The sequence below is a fragment of the Thamnophis sirtalis genome, unplaced genomic scaffold, assembly GCF_051295495.1.
Source record: "Thamnophis sirtalis isolate CommonGarterSnake01/CBP01778 unplaced genomic scaffold, rThaSir2_p1.2 scaffold_1, whole genome shotgun sequence".
Lineage (NCBI taxonomy): Eukaryota > Metazoa > Chordata > Lepidosauria > Squamata > Natricidae > Thamnophis > Thamnophis sirtalis.
Window position 1 is genome coordinate 80,520,998 of NW_028261381.1, and position 18,814 is coordinate 80,539,811.

Below are 18,814 nucleotides of genomic sequence, written 5' to 3' on the forward strand. Positions count from 1 at the left end.
GTAGTTGGTGTAAGATTTATTATTACAGTAGGAATTATTCTCTTGTCCTCCTAAACTGGAATTAAAAAATAAGCAGTTATAGCAGTTCTTGATTGTGCTGCTTCTTTAGAATTTACTAATTAAGGAGGTAAGGTTTGAAAAGAACACAATTTAGTGAGCTTGGTTATTTTGTTTACTTTATCAAGTAGTGTGAGAGCCAGTATGTATGATGTTTGTAATCAGAAAAATAGGGTTAGGTAAATCATGATTTACAAACAAAGGCAACGTCACTTAGGCTGAGTTTATGGATGTATTTATGAATAATAAGGTTGGCCTTTTAGACATGGTTTGTTGAACAAACCCATGACTTGATCTGCATGCAACGTTAAGCGACAACAGGCCAGTTAGCACGTCCTTCTCCGGCAAAGGGAACCACGTAATTGCTTAATAGTTACGGCGTGTCAATTAATTGGATTGAGTAAAATCTTGATTGACTTAACCGCGGGTACGTGTGTCACGCTAAGTCGAGAGAAATAGCGTTTGCCCAACCATAGTCCTGGGGACTACTACCATGGCTGGCTGAAGCGACCCACATTTTTTCTCCCAGAGTTCACACGACATACACCGAACCATAAACGGGGTTCACACTACCCCCCCCCCCCGAACCCTCGGGTGGTAATGGGTTTTTGGCTGGTTCGTCGTTCCGAGGCAGACGCAGCCATCCCTCGTTGCCTTTTCAGCACACACACACATGTAATCAGGAGAAGCTTCGCTCAAAATCACCGCGCCGACAAGACGGCCGCCAGCCTCCCACCCGAGAGAAAGTTGGCGTGAGTAACTCCTTCGCGGGGAACCACGTGGGGCCGCATTTCCCGGATCTCGCCTCGGAGGAGTTTCAGAGCCACCCCGCGGCGCTTGCAAGGCGCTTCTCTCGCTGCTGCTGCCGCTGCCGCCGATCTTCCCTCCCTCCGCCAGTCTTTCCTTCCAAGAGCCGGAAGTGAGCGCGGTGGCGGCGGCGGCGGCGGTGGCTGCTGCTCCAGCCCTCCTAGCACGGAGAGTCAAAGAGGCGGCGATGCCGAAAGCGAAGAAGGGGGTTTGCCAATAACTTTTGTCCGCGGCGAGGACTATGGGAAATGGCTGCAGGAGCTGCGGCGGCGGGTACTTTGGGATGGATGCGCGCTGAGGTGAGGAAGGCTTGGAGGGGTAGTGAGCCAGCGAGGAAATCTTCCTCTCCCCGACTTCCTCCAGGCGAGACAGGCTGCTGCGGGACGCGGGTTGCGTTTCTGGGTCGCCTCTCTTCCCGGCGGCTGAGGCCTCGCTTCCTCCCGGCTTCTCGGCTGTTCCCTACGGGGGGAGTTGGGTGGTGGGCTCCCTGGTTTTGCTATCCCCCTTTGGCCTGAGTCGGACCTCCCCACCTAACCCGGCCAAGAAGGGCAGGAACGAATCGTGAGATAGTCTGCTAGAGGCTTCCAGCCCGCTGGGACGCGAAAAGGCTGGTAAACGCCGGCGCCGAGCTTACAGTTGCCTACTTGGGGCTTCAGGTCTGGAAAAGGGGAGGAGGAGGGTTGAGTAGTTAGTACACAACTCAGGGAGCTTCCTTGCAAACTATAAGGAGGGCATTTGGACTACAGTCCCCTTGGCTCCTCGGCCTCGCAAAGCAGGAAACTCTAACCAGTGGAAGGTTGTTTACGGTACATGGTACCGAAAACAAGAGGATTGTTTTGCTTCCCTTTGGAGAGTACTCGAGGCCTGTTTCCACAGCTCTGCATTTGTTGGGATCTATAAATAAATAGGGTAAATGGGCATCCTTGGGGAGATTGAGAGGCATAGATTGAAGATGGGGAGGTAACTACTGTATACATCATGTATTTGGGCAGCAGTTGTAATGGTGCTGATATCTTGCCAATGATCAAACGAAAGAAAGACAGAAAAGGCCAAAAGGCTTTCATAAGATGGACCAATAATAATAGTTCCTCGGGATATACTTTAAAACACCAGCATTCCCCTCGCCCCATCCATGTTAATCTATGCATGGTATTTTTGTTCTAACAAAACGATGTTCATAGAATTGTAGCATTGATACTGTTTTGTAAATACAAGCTATATAAGGGATCCTCATTCATTACTTATAGGGTCCCAAAAGTTAACATATTTCAGTTTGTTTGACTTAGAAGCTGAAATAATTTTATTTCTTGGAATGTCGTGATTTAAAAGTATTTTTTGAACTTAAAAATACATTGCTGAAATGCTTCAGACTTTTCAGATATGGGTGATCATTTTGTAATGTGAAAAGGTATATAGTTATTTTCAGTTCTCATAGTTACTAGCCTCTGTATATGAAGCTATATTACGAATGTATAACCATAGCTTCCTTCTTGCAGTTGTGATTTGAATGCAATCCACTTCTTGTTACAAGACTATTGAATTGAGGAAACTGGCATGGTTTTAATGGAAAAGAATGGAAACTGCGCTGGCATATGTTAATGTCTTTTTAAGAGGCACAAGAAAGCATTTATATGCAGTTCTGTCCCAAGTTCCAATGCATATATAAATACAGAAATACAATTTTTTGAGCATCTTAGCTAAACTTAATGTATTTTTATATTTAGTATGTACAATGAAAACAAACTAGTTCATTGCAACCATATATTTGAAAACGCATTGCTGTTCATTTTAGTTTAAAATATATAATAAATTAAGCTTTGGTTCTTGTAGAATCAAAACCTATTTCGTCTTGCTTTTACACTTTAGCAAACTGTAAAGGACAAACACAAGTGAAAGTTTTTATACTTGCTTTTAGAGAAGGAAATTAAGATTTTCTCCAGTTTTCTGCTGTGAATTTTTACTGTATATCTTACATATCATTGTACCAGATTCTCTTCCTCCCCCCCCCTTCCATCCCCTAGGAATTTTGTTCTCCACCCACCACATTCCATTGTCCTTTGTGGCAGACTTTCATGTCATATGCTACTCCTGCCACTTAACTGCTGTAAAATTGAAGGTCTTGCCATGTTATCAGAAAACCACTGTGTAACCATAGTAGCTTGAGTTTGTTATTTGAATGTTCTGATGTCATAAACTTGGCCTATGCTGAATCAGATTGTCAGTCTATTTAATTCTGTATTAATTGGCAGTGGCCCTTAAATGTTTGAAAAAAGGAATTATCCCTTCCAGCCCTGCACATATTTGCCTTAGAATGAGCCTTGAACGTTCTGCATTCAAACAGTATCCTCCATCACTAAGCCATAGCACCTTGCTGTTCCTCTTTTATTCACAGTGGCTTTTGGGTTTACCCATATGTCAGTTTGTCAAAAGATTATCATTTTTTAAAAAACTATTATTTTTTTTGCATTTGCTTCATTATTCATCACTGTTTTACAAACAGTAAAGAGCAAATTGGAAAAATTGAGGTCCATCTTCCAAATGAAACAAAGTATCGTAGTATCAGAGTATCAAACAAAAGAGTTTGAAAGATGAATTTGTCTATTCACACATTAGCTTTGTGGGCCACAGCCTGCTGCCTCAGTTGCATAAAGAATGGTCCTGAGGATAAGAGTGTGATGTATACACATAGCAGTTGTATGAAGAGAAAAGAGAGAAAATGGTAAAGGGATTTGAAACTTTTTACAATTAACAAAACTTTAGTTAGACATAATACGCAGACGTTCTTCCTTTGATTGAGTAGCTAATATAATTTAATAACAACATGATTCAATGTAATATGCAATGTTTTCCTGAAAATAAGACCTATCCCCAAAATAAGACCTAGCACGTTTTTATGCGTTTGCCTAATATAAGTCCTACCCCCCAAAATAAGTTCTAATTAAGAGCTTGCGCAGCTGCCCGCCCGCCCATTCCATCTGGTTGCTTGTGGTGTCGTGGACATGAGACAAGGAGTGGAGCTGCCCGATGCGCCCTGCACTGGCTTACCTCAGGGCCTCTGCAGCCAGGCCATGCATACCCCGACACCCTCATGGCAGCAGCACCAGCAACCATGTGCATCAGGTTGTCACATGGCTGCCAGCCCACTTCTGCTTGCTCGCAGCTGCGACAGAGCATGAGGCTGAATGAGGTGCCATGGCCACCAGGCAAGGCAGGGGTCACGGCATGGATGGCCTAACTGCGGTGGCCCTGAGATAAGCCTTTGCGGGGCAAAGAAGTGGATCTCCCGTACATGGAAAAAAATAAGACACCCTCTGAAAATAAGCCCTATTGCTTATTTTGAGATCCAAAAGAAAATAAGATCCAGTCCTATTTTGGGGGGAAACACGGGTAGTAACAACCAGTTGTGGTTAAAATATTGAACTACTCTTGTAGCAGGCCAGGATGAAGTTCATTCTCAGCCACAGAATTCATTTGGTGCCTTGGAGTCAGTTTCTCTCACTAGCCCACTAGTTTGTTGACAGGCACTGTAGTTGATATAACAAGTTATATTTTATTTTATTTGGGCTGGGCAAGTGGGTATCTTATATTAGACTATTCCTTGAACTCACTGCAACACTGTTGAGCTAGCAATATTTTTGTTACTTTCATTGGATGAGAATTGCAGTATAAGAAATGCTTAATGTAAATATCCTGAGTGCAAGTCAGTATGGTGGCTGGAAAGGTATTTTCATTAAAGATTTTTATCTGCATTTTGTGAAAACTGGGCTTCAGTAACAATTGTGGCATATACCAAATCTGATCAGTACTATTATCGTTAGTAGGGCATACTGCACGTGGCACTGGTTGATTTAGTTAACCTCATCTATACCTTCCATGTCTGCCTGAAAAATACAATATGAAATTGACAAGATACAGTGATCAATACTGGAGGTCAATATCACTGGCACATTTGATAAAAGCATGTGGAAGATTGCATCTTGGAATCTTTAGGAACACCACAAATGAACAACTGCAGTGGAAGAAAAATAGGCATGCTATGTATCTGTGGTATTACAAAAAATGAAGAGGATGTAATAGATCGAAATGACAGTAGTCTGGTCTTATGGAAGAGAATGAACAAATAACCTGTATATTCACTTCCTGTGTGTGAGTTATTGAGAATGTTGATTAGCAGTCTGCTTAGAAAATGTTCTGCTCTGAATATGTGGTTTAAACATAAATCTATTCGTATGTACAGATGGTAAATCTGAAGCAAATCTGAAGTTACAATTTACTTTATTTTTAATGATAAAATATTGATATAATTATTGAAGGAAACAGGGTGATGAGACATTCTGAAGGTGGATCGTGGCAAAGAAATGGACTTGGAAGAAAAGGAAAGAAATTAAAGTAGAATTGTTTTGGGAAAGGAAGTATGTGTCATACTTTAAAAAATATTGAAGAATAGATTAAACTCCCAACAGAATAAATTGAAGGTAGTTTATAAGAAAGCATTATCTGGAATCTGTTTGGAATGGAGTGAAAAGAATTACATCACAAAGTGCCACAGAACTATGTAGAATTATGGTAATGGAAAGGATGGAAGCATGAACAAGGATGCTTAGTGTTATAACAAAGTAAAGGGGCTGTGGCTAAGGCTAAATGTACATTATTGCTGTAGAAAAAAAGATGAAACACATGAGCGTCACAAAAAAAAAGACTTGTAATGAAATAATTTAAGTTTAAAAGAGACAGGGAAAATGCAAAGCAACTTTGATTAACAAAACATTGGAAATGGATGAAAGGACCAATCTGAGGAGTTTCCAACACAGTGAGTGCAATTAAAAAATAAAAATGATGAAATGACTTGAGATGAAACCAAAATGAGAGAATATTCAAAGGAGTGGTTTAGAGATTTGCATGGAAATAATAATAATCTCAAAAGCTGGAATTGAAACAAATTCAAAGTTAGTGTCCAAGAAAAAAAGAACACTAAAAGAAAAGTGATAAATATTATTAGAATGTTGAAAAATATTAAGTCAGCAGAAATAGTGTAATTGGAGATGTTCAAATATTGATCTGGTTGAAGGATGGAAGGACTTACAACTTGTTTCACATGTATATGAAGATGCATTTGTGCCTGATACTTGGAAGAATGCTGTTATTATTCCCCCACACAAAGGGAAAGTATAATGCTGTGTTCAGAGACATTCACATGCTGACTACTGGACATTCCTCGGTTATCCATTAAGAAAACTGGAGCCTTTTCACCAGTTTATATTAAGACTATGAGTAAAAAGCTTTAAAAAAACCACTTTAGCCACCTAAAAGATAAATTGGAGTCTAAAGTGAAACCAGTTCATTTGTTGAGAATCCTGTACCTCTTTCCTTCTATCTTTCAATAAATCTTGTTAAACTAAAAGAAACTTGCTTTTTGTTGAAATAAGTTGTCCAGGGCTTCATAAATAAGTACTGTGAGTGATTAGAAAAACTACCTAGGAAAATATACAGCAGAATTCTAATTAAATGAATGTAAGAGATGACAATAAGCAAAAATTGATTTTGTAATATGCTGTTGATAGAAGTTTGGGACACAAATATTTGTAGCAGTTATCTATTAGTGGCAACAACTGGGAGAAAGTGCTGGGCACATTGAGGCTGGCTTGACCAATGGCATATGCCATGTTGAGAAATGCCAAAGGAACAGTTGGGGAGATCTTATCTCAGCCTTGCCCTGTTCACTGCATAAAATTACTTTGAGAGCTGAGCCCTGTGTGTTTTTATGTATATTAGAGAAAATTCATAGAAAAAGTAAATTTGCAAAGTTTACATCCACTTGGAGTGATCACTGTAGATACATAGTTGAGTTCCTAGTTGCCCAGGATCTAGAAAATAATACTGGTAAGAAAGGAGACAAAGGTCCATAAACTGAAAATCAGCCCTCATAAAATGGATCTTTAATTGAGTAGTAATCCAGTTAAGCTGTTATCCTTAGAATTGCAGTTCAGAGACACTGAGCACTGTTGCTAGCCAAACAATTAGCTTATGCAATTTCCAGTGCTATTCACTGATTGAAGCTGGTGCACCAGCTATAACATTTCCTGGACAGAAATAGCCCAGTCACTTTCCAGTCCTCTAATATTATGAAAGTTAAATCACTTTTAAGTTTTTCAAAGACTTTAGATTGTGTACCTTATTAAGTATGACAGTTGCCTGTGTGCTGATACTGTGAATTTTAGATGCAGTCCAAAACTTTAAAATTACATTAAAAAGAAAAAAAAGAAAGATAAAAGTCTTAATAGAATACACAAAATACTCCTCTTCCTATGATTACATTTGGGACCAGAATTTCTAGTGTAAATTATTGTGGTTATTAAGCAAGATGCTTCGCTCAGTGACTGCAATCCTGGCTGCCAGCTGCATCATTAAGAAAGAAATGTCTGCACTGGTCTGGAAAAACAAAACTTGGATCCTGGAGATCTGAGCTTCCTTTTTCTGGCTCACCACAGGAGTTTCCTTGACCTTCATGTGTGGAAGGGGGTTCCACCACAAAAGCGCGTAGGACAAAATCGCGCTCGACAAAAGCGCGCTGTGACGTCATCACAGCGCGACGAAAAAGATCGAAAAAATGTAAAAATAAAGCTAAAACCTTCCCCTAACCCCCCCAAACCTAACCCTAAACCTAACCCTAACCCTAACTCTTAACCTAACCCTAAACCTAACCCTAAACCTAACCGTTAAAGTAACGAAAAACGTAACGCTAACCCTTATCCTAACCCTAACGCTAACGCTAACGCTCTAAAGCTAACCCTAACCCTTACCCTAACCCTAACCCTAACCCTAACCCTAACCCTTACCTTTATGTGAATCGGCTTGCTTTAATTTAATTTTTATTAATTTTTATTTGAATTTTTCGATCTTTTTCGTCGCGCTGTGATGACGTCAAAGGCGCGATTTTGTCGATCGCGCTTTTGTCGTCCGCGCTTTTGACGGGTCACGGTGGAAGGGAACCTCCATGCTGGGCTAGAGAAAGAAAGCTCAGATCTTCAGCATCCAAGCTTCCTTTCTCTGGTCCGCTGCAGGAATCCCCCTTCCTTTCTTGCAATTGTTTTGAAGGCTAGATACACAGCCTTTTTCTATCCTTCAGAAACATCACATTTGCTAGCTGTCTGCCTAGGCCTTGGTTTGGCCTTAGCTCACCTATCAGCAGTTGTACAAAAAGGCAAAGGTGAGTGGATCTGGATGTAGTGGGGCAAGAGATGTCTCTGAGCCTTCCAAGCATACTGGAGCAAGAAGTAGTAAGCAGGGAACGGGCCAAGGAATCCAGGGCCACAGTAGTTTTGTGGTGGGTGGGTGGGGGACTGAGATGGTGAGATAGGCAGGTGAGGTAGTTGCACCACCACCACCACCCCTGTCATAAAGGGGATGTGTGGTGCCAAGCATAAAAATTTTGATAATGTAAGTTCCTTGATTAGGGTATTCTTGTCTAGATTGTTTATCTGGTATTAATCCCTGCTTATCTAGGTATTGGTTGCTGGAGAGGATGTGTTTTTGTTTCATTCTCAGTTTTACATTGATTTTTTTGAATGGTGCATAAATGTGGTTTATTTGTTTATTGATGGCTGATTTGTCTGAATACCAAGTTTCTGGGTATTCCCTAGCAGTTTTTGATTTAGCTTGGCCTAGGATGCTCACAGTTTCCCACTTGAAACTGTGGTTGAGTCTTTCCCTGTGTTGTCAGAGTAAAAAGTTTTTATTGTATTTTCTGACTGGTAGGTGGTGTTCATGGATGTGTATCTGGTAACTTCATGGACATATCCATGCATTTATATTATTTTATTATGTAGATGCATGGATTTATTATAGTTTATTATATTATTATCAACAGTATGGAAGTACTTTTACATAACTTTCATTTGGGTTATTTTTCAACTTCTTAGTGTATGTAGTCTGCAGTCTTGATATTCCCTGATAATCTCTCATCCAAGTAGCCAGGCCTCCTCTGTAACCAGGCCGATTCTTGCTTTTAGACAAGGGCAGACAAGGGTAACTAGATGCTGCCGCCTTTTGAGACTATTCCAGTACTACCACTTAAAACAAGCTTTGCTGGAATGTGCATGTGAAGTTGTGTGTATTACATATTTTATCATATAAAGAATGTTTTTTGTTAAACAGTTCTGTGTGACTTGCTGGCAGAATTGTGTAGTGAGCTCCATAACTAAACTGAATGGATACTCAAAAATAGTTCCTTCCTATTTGAATCTGATAGTCTAGTCCAGTTTATTAACTTCTTGTCAGGATTTATTTTTTAATTGAAAAGCTTGTTCTTCTTGTTCTCCTTCTGCAAGATATAAAATAAATTGCAAGTTTTATGGTAGATAACTTCAGGCAATTTATTTTATATCTTGCAGAATTCCGAAAGCATTCAGTTTTAGAGCTGTTTCTGTGCTGAAAATTTTTCTACTTCTAGTAGAAATTTCTAACACAATGCTTTAAAGACTTAAAACCCTTTTTCTCATTGGGAAAGGTAGGAGATCTTGGACTGGAAGAGACAGATCACCTGTTTGTTAGACCAGCACTGAGTTGTATTAATGATCAGGACGGTGTGATGCACAATTTCAATAATTTGCCTTTACATAAAGATACTGAAGTGATTTCTCATCAAGTATTAAATCTGCGGCAATATAAAAGTAAGAAGTGTGTGTGTGTGTGTGTGTAATTTACTTGTTTTAACTACCAGAATTATACAAGTGAACAGCTGTTCTTAAGCCAGACTTCTTTATCTGGTTTTCCTGAGGCAGGTGATATGGTACAGCAAATAAAAAAAATACTATCAGTCTTACTTGTTTTCATAATATGATTCTGAACTAACTGCTTATATCATAATAGTTGCAGAGTTATTTTTCCAAAGTTTGACTGTTGTTTGCATTATATCTACATACTACTAAAACACTTATACCTGTAACCTTTAACTGAGCAAAATGGTGCCTCAAAGGGCAAAACCTTTTCAGCCCAGGTACATCAAATGGGTTAACTGCCAGAATCTTAGGGAAGTCGTGGCTGCTTCAGTGCTGCCATCATGCTGATACAATCATTTGAACATCATTTTTCAGTATTCCCTTCTCTGCCACTCATGCCGTCCCTTGCTCCCTCCTGCAATCAGCAGTAGCCATTTACCTGCCTGCTGGAAAGAGAAGGAAGAATGAAAGGGAAGGGAAGGAAAATCAGAGAGGAAGGGAGGAACAGGGAGAAGAGTGGGAGGGAGGGCAGGGAAAAGGGGAAGGAGGAAGGGAGGAAACCACTTACTTGCCTTGTTGGGAAAGGAAGGAAGGAAGGAAGAAGAAAAGGAAGGGAGAAATAGGAAGAACAGAAAGAGAGAGGAAGGGAAAGAAGAGAGTGAGGAACAAACAGGGAGGGAGATTTCCAATGCACACTGCCAACTTCCCACAAGGAAATTCAGTGGGGTATACTACAGGAGATCAGAAGTTACTCCCATTGTTTGTTTTTTTTTTTGTCCTTCTGTAGCCATTGTTTTTCTTTCTAGGTATGGAAATGCTATGGGTTGTCCAGTATGTAATTACTCCTCACTGAAGAGGACCATGTCACCTGTATTAATAATTGGGTATTTTTTCTCCCTAACATTTAATTGGTTTCTATCTATCTGTAACTTAAATCTACAGAATTAATTTCTGTCTTACACACAAAAGATGTTTCTTGACTTGAGCAAATCCTTTTTTGTACATAAAGAATAGTGTCATATCCCCCTTCTGTCTTCTCAAGACTAAAGATGGCCTATAATCTATTTTTATAGGAACCCCCTCCCCCCAAATCTTCATTGCATGTTTTTGAATCCGTATCATTTAAAAAAATTCTTAAGTGTATTTCCTGGAGCTTAGAATAGTAGTCAAGGTATGGTCTGATCTGAGTAGAATAAAATGGAAATATTGCTTCATTATTTGGAAAGTATATTTGCAGATCTTAAATTTTAATTTGCCTTTTTATAGCTATATCTGCTGGTTTTGTAGCCAATTAGTAGATTTTTTAAATGCAAATTCTAGTCCAGTAGGATGGCTACCAGTGAGGTTTTGAGTGAAATTTATGATGTTGACTGTGATCTACGAAGCCATTCATGATGTCTCAATTACTTGAGAGACTGCCCTTCTTTCATTGTATCTGCTCACTATTGGAAAGACCATCATTATGAGGATGTTTTGGGACCCCACCTTGAAAAAACGTCATCTTTTGGGACCAAGGAATCATGCCTTCTTTGAATGGCATCCTTCCAGAAGTTTGCATTGCCCTAATACTCCTGTCCGTTAAGTGAGCTTTGAAAATTTGACTCTTTTCCCAGAGTGTAGATGAAGAGTTGGCAAGGGGGGATTGGTTTTTGTTTTAAATCTTTGTGTTATCACAAAGATTTGTTTTACTTTTTGGCTTCTGTTCTTTGAAATTATTGGGGTATTGGCTGGTGTTGTTGCAAGCTAACCAGAGTCGGTTGAATTAAACACTTTATGAATTTGATTTAAAAAATAAGAAACAAAGTGGAATTCAGTGCTGATACAATAAGGCTATTCTAAAGCACATAGAGTTCTTTAACATCGATGGTTCATTTAAGGAACAATTATGAATGTCTAATCAATGACTTATACAATATGCAGTATTGATTGTGTCATATTTCTAATACCGTATTTTTTCGGAGTGTAAGACGCACCGGAGTATAAGATGCCCGAAGATTTTGAAGAGGCAAATTAAAAAAAAAAGTTTTTGCACTCTGCAGACCTCCCAAAAACGGCCCATTTTTTGCAAAAATGGGCCCGTTTTTTTTTCTTCAAAAAAGGGGCATGAATACTCTTTATGAGGCTTAGAGGGTGCTGCTGGGGGCTGGGGGGCCAAAATTGAGCAAAATACGGTCCATTTTTCGCTCATTTCTGCCCTCCATAGCCCCCAGGAGCACTCTGAAAGCCTCCTAAAGGCTATGCATGGCCATTTGGTGAAGGGGGCGGGGTTTCAGTTGACAAAAAAAATGCTGTATTCAGTGTATAAGATGCACCCAGATTTTCATCCTCTTTTTTGAGGGAAAATGGTGTGTCTTATATTCTGAAAAATATGGTATATATTCTATGTTTCCCCATTTTTCCATGAACCATATTATTTTGCTTAATCCTAGTATTACACATTCCTTCAGTCTGCCCAGCTTTGGTGGGAATAATGGAAGAAAGCTAGAACTCTGTGATGACAACCCAGCCTGCTTCCCTAAAGGCCTTAAGCAGAATCACCCCTGACAGGTAAGCTATGAGTGGATGAACAGAAGGCACTTTCTTTCATATTAGCCGTAAGTGCAAGTAGCTGGAGCTTGGTGATTATTTTTTAATATCTCTAAGAAACTAAGGAATTGTGTCAGCTCTGGGTTCTCTTCTTTTAGGCTAGAGGGGGAGAGACTGATAAATTAAAAAAACTACTTTTAAGGGGAAACAGTGGATCAGCAGTTCTTAGGGTTGTGTATTTCAGTGACACAAAGAGAAAACACCAAATGGCATATAAATGATTGATAGATAGATAGATAGATAGATAGATAGATGATAGAGTGAGTGAGTGAGTGAGTGAGTGAGTGAGTGAGTGAGTGAGTGAGTTAGTTAGTTAGTTAGTTAGTTAGTTAGTTAGTTAGTTAGTTACAACCCCCAGTATGCCCAAATATGGGAGGAAGATCACTACTTCCATTCTCTGTCCTTCGGCTCGTCACAAGAGACCATCCAGACAGAAACCCAATATTTTTACTGTTGCCTTTTTGTTACATTTGTTGTATTTGTGCTGATAAATAAATAAAGGGAGACTAGTATAGATCTATTTCAAGCTATTTAGCTCTCATCTAAGGTATGGCTAGCTGATGAGCGCTAAATAGCTTGAAATAGATCTATACTAGTCTCCCTTTATTTATCAGCACAAATACAACATACATACATACACACACACACACACACACACACACACACACACACACACTTATAACTTAGAGTGTCGTAGTTCAGAGCAAACCAGATGAACAATAATCTGATATTAGAAACTAAGTCAAGGATAGTTGTTAATTGCAATATTTCCAAATGTACAAATTCTTAATGCTTTATATATTGGGTAGGAATGTATAATAATATAGATCCAAAGCAGGAAAAGTGCTTCACATCTAGTGTGAGTGTATTTGTTGTACCTGTCAGTGGCTCCTTAGACAAGCTGTGACTTTTTCTGATCTTGTACGATAGCCGTAAGATCTTTGAAAAATGCTTATTTGAATTAAAGAATTAAAGATAGGATAATGTAGTTGTAATCCTGTCAATGCTTCAGGTATTGTTCAAGGCTAGCGTGCAAGCCTGGGAAAAGTTGTGTCATTTTTAGGGAGCTGCTGTCTGCAAGCATGAACATAGTGAATCAAAAACACCTTTCCAGCTTCTGATCCAAATACCAATAGAGCCCTAATAGACAGAATTTTAAAATAGAAATGGACAATAGTGACTGTAAATACTTTCAGTATTGTATGTTTTTTCCCCCTTCACTAGTTTTATTGAATCTGTTTGAACATTTTGGGGCCAAAGAGTTTCAGAAGAAGAATTAAAATTGTTAATGGACATCTGCTTTCACAGAATGGCCCAGATATCTAGCAGCGATGAATTTAAACAACGTTCATCACCCATTTTGGATCCAGCAAGACCCAAAGACGTGGACAAAGAAGAAGCGCTGCAGATGGAAGCTGAAGCTCTGGCTAAAATGCAAAAAGAAAGAGTAGTGGTTGGCAGTAGACAAAAGAGTGACACTTTAAGCTACTCCTGGCCAAGTGTACAGTCCTGCAGAAAACAAGATCATGATCTTATGGTGTTTCCAGAGTCTGATGGCAAGAAGAAGGTGGATGATAAGTTAAATTCAATTGACATAGACAAACTTACACGTGCTGAATTAGAGAAAATTCTTTTAGAAGAAAATCTTGAATCCAACAAGCCATCTACATTGTCAGCCCCTCAGATTCTTGGAGCATCATCTTCACAATTTTATTCTCACCCTGTTGCTCAAAGAGGGCAGTGGACCTCTAGTTTGCCTGGGTCTTCCAGTAGTGCCGTATCTTCTGTTTACCCTATACCTTCCTTCAATAAACAAGTTGGTATCTTTCAGAATGGCTTTCATCCAGGTGTATCCGCTTACCAATCTACAAAGCCTGCCTATCTTTGTCTTCCAGAAAGATCTCAATACATTTCATACCCCCCGCCATTTGCTTCAACTTTCCATCCTCAAGGAAGTGTACCCATGTATCATTCGACACTTACTCCTGAAATGGCAAAAGTATTTGATAAGATTGCAAGTACTTCAGAATTTCAAAAAAATGGGAAATCAAAGACAGACTTAGAAATGACTGGTGCTAAACCTACTATTAGTTTGCCAATTTCTGAAAGCTCCAATGATATTAGTAAATTTGATTGGTTGGATTTAGATCCTTTGAGTAAACCAAAGGTGGACAATATAGATATATTTTATACTTCAGAAGATGGAGGAAAGATAACTAATGCTAAAGTTGTAGAAGATCCTTGGGATGCTGTGCTACTAGAAGAGAAGTCTCCAGGAAAGAGCCATCTTGAAAGAAAACTTAGTGGGAAATCTGCTTCTGGGGCAACAGTTACAAGAAGTCAGTCTTTAAACATTCGAACTGCTCAGCTTGCTAAATTACAGGGCCAAACTTCACAGGTAAAACATCTTAAAATGTATATTTCCATTTAAATGCAAATGTTACTTTGCAAATTTTTCTTACCAAATTTAGGTGAAAAATCGTTCCCTTGCAAATATACAAATAGGTGTAGAGTAGCATCTTATTTGTTAATATTCTTCAGGATTAACAACCAATAACATTCAACATGTGTGTATTTATTTATATTCTGTGTATTCTAAATGGCGTCTTGAAATGACTAATTCTTGCAAGAAGCTTCAATAGCTAAAAATCTCTGTATCATGATAATTTTTATATAGTTGAAAATACAACAAGTCCCTAGGTTCTGGTTTAAGGATGAGCCATAATTAAGAATGGAGCATATAGCAACAAAATTTAAGTCAAATACACAGTAGTTCAAGTTAAGGTTATAATTTATTATATAATACTACTTATACAGTGTTTCACAATAATAGTATTCTGGTTTACATACAAATTTGACCTAAGGACAGACCTTGGGAATGGAACTTGTTCTTAAACAGGGGGCTACTTAATACTTTCACATAAATAATAAAATATTATTGTAATTATATTTTCTAGCCTGATTTTGGTACTAGCTGTTTTAATGCATTATACTATACAGCTTGCCAAAAGTAGGACTAGCCCAGCTACATTATTTGCTATTCAGGAAATGTCATTTAATTATATGCTGTTTCTCAGAATATATTTGGCAATATTAAATTAGACATTTCCTGATGTGACGTAATCATGTGACACGGCCCTTAAATCAAAAGCAAATGAGTGGCTATAATGGCTGACACAAAATGGCACAGGTGGCAGGAACAATGCAAGTCCTCTTTTCAAAGTATTCAAATTGTCTTTTATGAATCCACTTGACTATGAACAGCTGTATAAATGTTTGCTCATATCTTTCCATAACAAGAACAAAATTATTTATTGGATTTTGAATTATCCTCACTTACTAGGCATTTCAAAATTTAGTACCACGAGAGCCTCATGGTAACCTAATACTATTTCATGTTACATTGTGTATTTGTAAGCAATTGTAGTTGGAACTAAAAAAGCTTGTATGTGTGTATACATTTGTCTGTAAGTAGCTGTATGCAAACACGTATACATACAAATTTCTGTTTTCCAAATTTTTGCCATTGTAGGCGTAAGTAATCACAAAAACCCCATGTACCAAAAATAAATTGGTGAAGCTAGTACACCAGAGTACTCTTCAATCTAAAACAATTGTTTTCTAAGGCCAGTGGGCACAATCTAGTGGAGCCCACAGGCATTCTGTAATAAAGTTTATGCTAGATATGGACACATGTATTACTTTTTAATAGAAGATTTGTAGGAGCACGTGCTTTAATTAAGAATCACCATTTTTCCTTAAATGTGGAGAGAAATGTCAAAAAAAGCAAGGATACTTCTGGCACTTCAGCTCTTGCCACATTGTAACTTGGCTCTTTTTCTTGAATACTGTGGAATGGAATCTTTGAATCAGTGTCTGGGAAAATTTAAAGAAATTACAAAGAATATAAAGCACAGAAATATCCAGCACATCTAAGTTCCACTGTTAGCATAAAATTACAGGGAATCCCATCCTAATTAGCTCATCTAGAGATGCTTTTAAGACAAAACATCTGTTGTACAACCACTTTGCCAAATCCACAGTGTTTTATGGTAGGTTTAGAAATTACTGCTTTAGGCTGTTAAACTACCTAAGTCTTTCCGTGACTTTTTTTTTAACCAAAATCCAGTAAGAAAAGAAATTCCGAATACTTCTGTATTCTCTTGGTAAGCCACCTTTGTTGGAATTAACTGCTGGAGGAAGCCTTACAGTTAGCATAAAAACTCATCATCTCAATATACATGTATCTAAAATTCACAGCTGCAGCTGCAGCATCCAAAACCTCACTTTACCTAATTTTAGACATTTATAAAGTAAACGTTTTAGTAATGAAATATCTTGTTTCCATCAAATCTTATCAATAGCTCAGCTAAATTTAGACTCAACACAGGTTTAAAACTAGTATTTTTCCCCTCTGGTGAATGTAGCAAAACTGGAGAGCTTTTTTTCACTTGTTTCCTCACCAGTATTTCTGCACCAGCTGAAAGTTGCCAATTGAAAGCAGCATTGGTCATTAGGATGTGTGACCTTCTGCATTACTAGAGCATAGACTGTCCATTTTGATTAGCAAATCACTAACTTTGGTAAATGGATCAATGTAGATCAGCTTTCTAAACCTTTCCTGTATATATATTGTATGCTAAATTTTAATTTATTTTTTTATATATTTGAATTACGTCTACCTCACTTCACTTCTTTATCCTTACATTTCAGACAGACAATGGGACCAGTAACTTGCCAGCAGAAAACAAGCTTCTAAAAAATGTTGAATGGCAAAATCAAGAACAAGCAGCATTTTGTGATGCCATTGCAAAGTAAGCAGCAATTTAAGTTAAATTCAGTCACTGTCATTAATGGAAATGTAATGTCAGGAATCTGATAGCCCTTTTTCAAGTCACAAATTTTATTGCATGGCATAAGTTTTCATAAAGCGAGCTGTAGATCAAGAAAGCTCATATATTTTAGTAAAATGTGTGAATCTGAAATGATTCCTACAAATTTCTTTTTTTTGTTACCACCTTAACACAGTTCTCTTCCTACAATGAATGGTAAGCCATGTGTGCCTTTTAAAGAAATTATCAGTACTGATTTTATACACTGGTTATAGAAATCTTTCTTCCTTTTCATATTTTTAGGTTTTAAACATTTTAACAATGAAGTTAGTCTTAGCAAGTTAATTAAATGTCTTGGTTCATTTATCACACTAAGAGTAACATTGTATAATGTGGTCCTTTAGCACAACTAAATCTGTTGTTTACATATGTACAACATAGGTTGGACATGAGTGGCTGAATCAAAGTTTGGTGAATAATTTACAATTGTGTGAGTTTATACAATGTGCTATCTCTTTGCTTAAAATCACAGTACAAATGTTGCAAGTCATGAGAAGGATAATTATTTCATACATCAAAAGCATCTCAGAAACCACCAATAGCCCTAATCCAACTCTTGGCATCATTGTAGCCCATAGACCAACAAAATCCTTCCATGCTAATGGTTAAAGTTTCTGGCCCAGAAACCAGGAGTTCTAGTTCTGCCTTAGCATGAAAGCCGGATGAGTGACTTTGAGCCAGTCACTCTTTCTCAGGCCATCACACCCTAAAGAGTTGTTGCTGTGGGGAAAAAATGGAGGAGGAAACTTCACCACCTTGAGTTACTTATAAAGTTATAAAAGTGGGATATAAATCCAACAAATTACAGGAGTCATTTAAATATAATGAAAATTATTGTATAAGACACATGTTTAGAAAATTGCCAGAAATGCATCCTGTCCAATCTTACATTGTGGAATGGCTGGACAAGCTGATATATATATATTATATGACATTTAGCCATTTATGACTATTTCAACAATTATTTGATTTTCATTTCAACAATATGGATAAAAAGAATTGAATGTAATGAATACATACCATTTAAATTTTATACTTCATTGTGTAACTTAAATAAATGTAAATTGTGCATGTGGAAAAAGTAAGTACATTTATGGCTGCCTCAAATACCTAAATTAGAATTAGGTGCACCTGATTAGGCGGCAATGAGTAGAGCATCATTAGAAAGGATCTTGGAGGAACCAGACTTATTTAAACTAAATGCTTAGTTTGAGATGATCTTTATTGCTAAAATATGTCTTATCACTAGTAGATTGAAAGAGTTTTTGAAGCTCTCAGGAAAAAATATTGTAGACACTTTGTAAGTTTGGGGAAGATTTAAAAAGAGTGCCAGTCATTCCATTGTCCAGAAGATTATTTACAAATGGAAAAGATTTCAAATAATTGCCGACTTGCCCAGGTCAGGCTGTCCCAACAAATTCAGCCCAAGCGTAGAATGCAAGTTCCTGAAACAAATCTCTGAGAACCCTAGAATTTTATCAGAGGAGCTATGGTAACTCTTGTCACTAATGATGTCAGGGTACATGAGTCTTCAATCTTCTGACAGATGGTCTCACATTATCCTGAGGCACCCTCTGAAGAATTCATAGCAAATTGCTGAGCCGACCGGTCCCCGATTCAACAAAGCAGCCCCAAACTGTAACTATTAGAAAGAAGCTGCAAAAATTAGATTGGAGGTTTTCCAGGAGGAAACCTCAGAAAAAATTTCGGGACCAGACTAAAGTTTGGTCATGAACATCTGAGGCAGAGACCAGC

The 18,814-nt window shown here is 38.2% G+C and overlaps 1 protein-coding gene across 2 annotated transcripts in view; it reads left to right on the plus strand.

Moving 5' to 3' along the window:
- Nucleotides 1-954: 954 nt before the first annotated feature.
- PIK3C2A (phosphatidylinositol-4-phosphate 3-kinase catalytic subunit type 2 alpha) overlaps nt 955-18,814 on the plus strand; it is a 55,275-nt gene continuing 37,415 nt past the window's right edge. The window contains exons 1-4 of one of the 2 annotated variants that reach the window (XM_087717346.1): nt 955-1,163; nt 12,011-12,128; nt 13,476-14,565; nt 16,881-16,981. In XM_087717346.1, coding sequence (XP_087573472.1) covers nt 12,076-12,128; nt 13,476-14,565; nt 16,881-16,981 — 1,244 coding nt within the window. In that variant the 5' untranslated portion in view covers nt 955-1,163; nt 12,011-12,075. Of the gene's footprint in view, nt 1,164-12,010; nt 12,129-13,391; nt 14,566-16,880; nt 16,982-18,814 lie in introns of those variants that run through there. The other variant, XM_087717349.1, reaches the window with a different exon arrangement.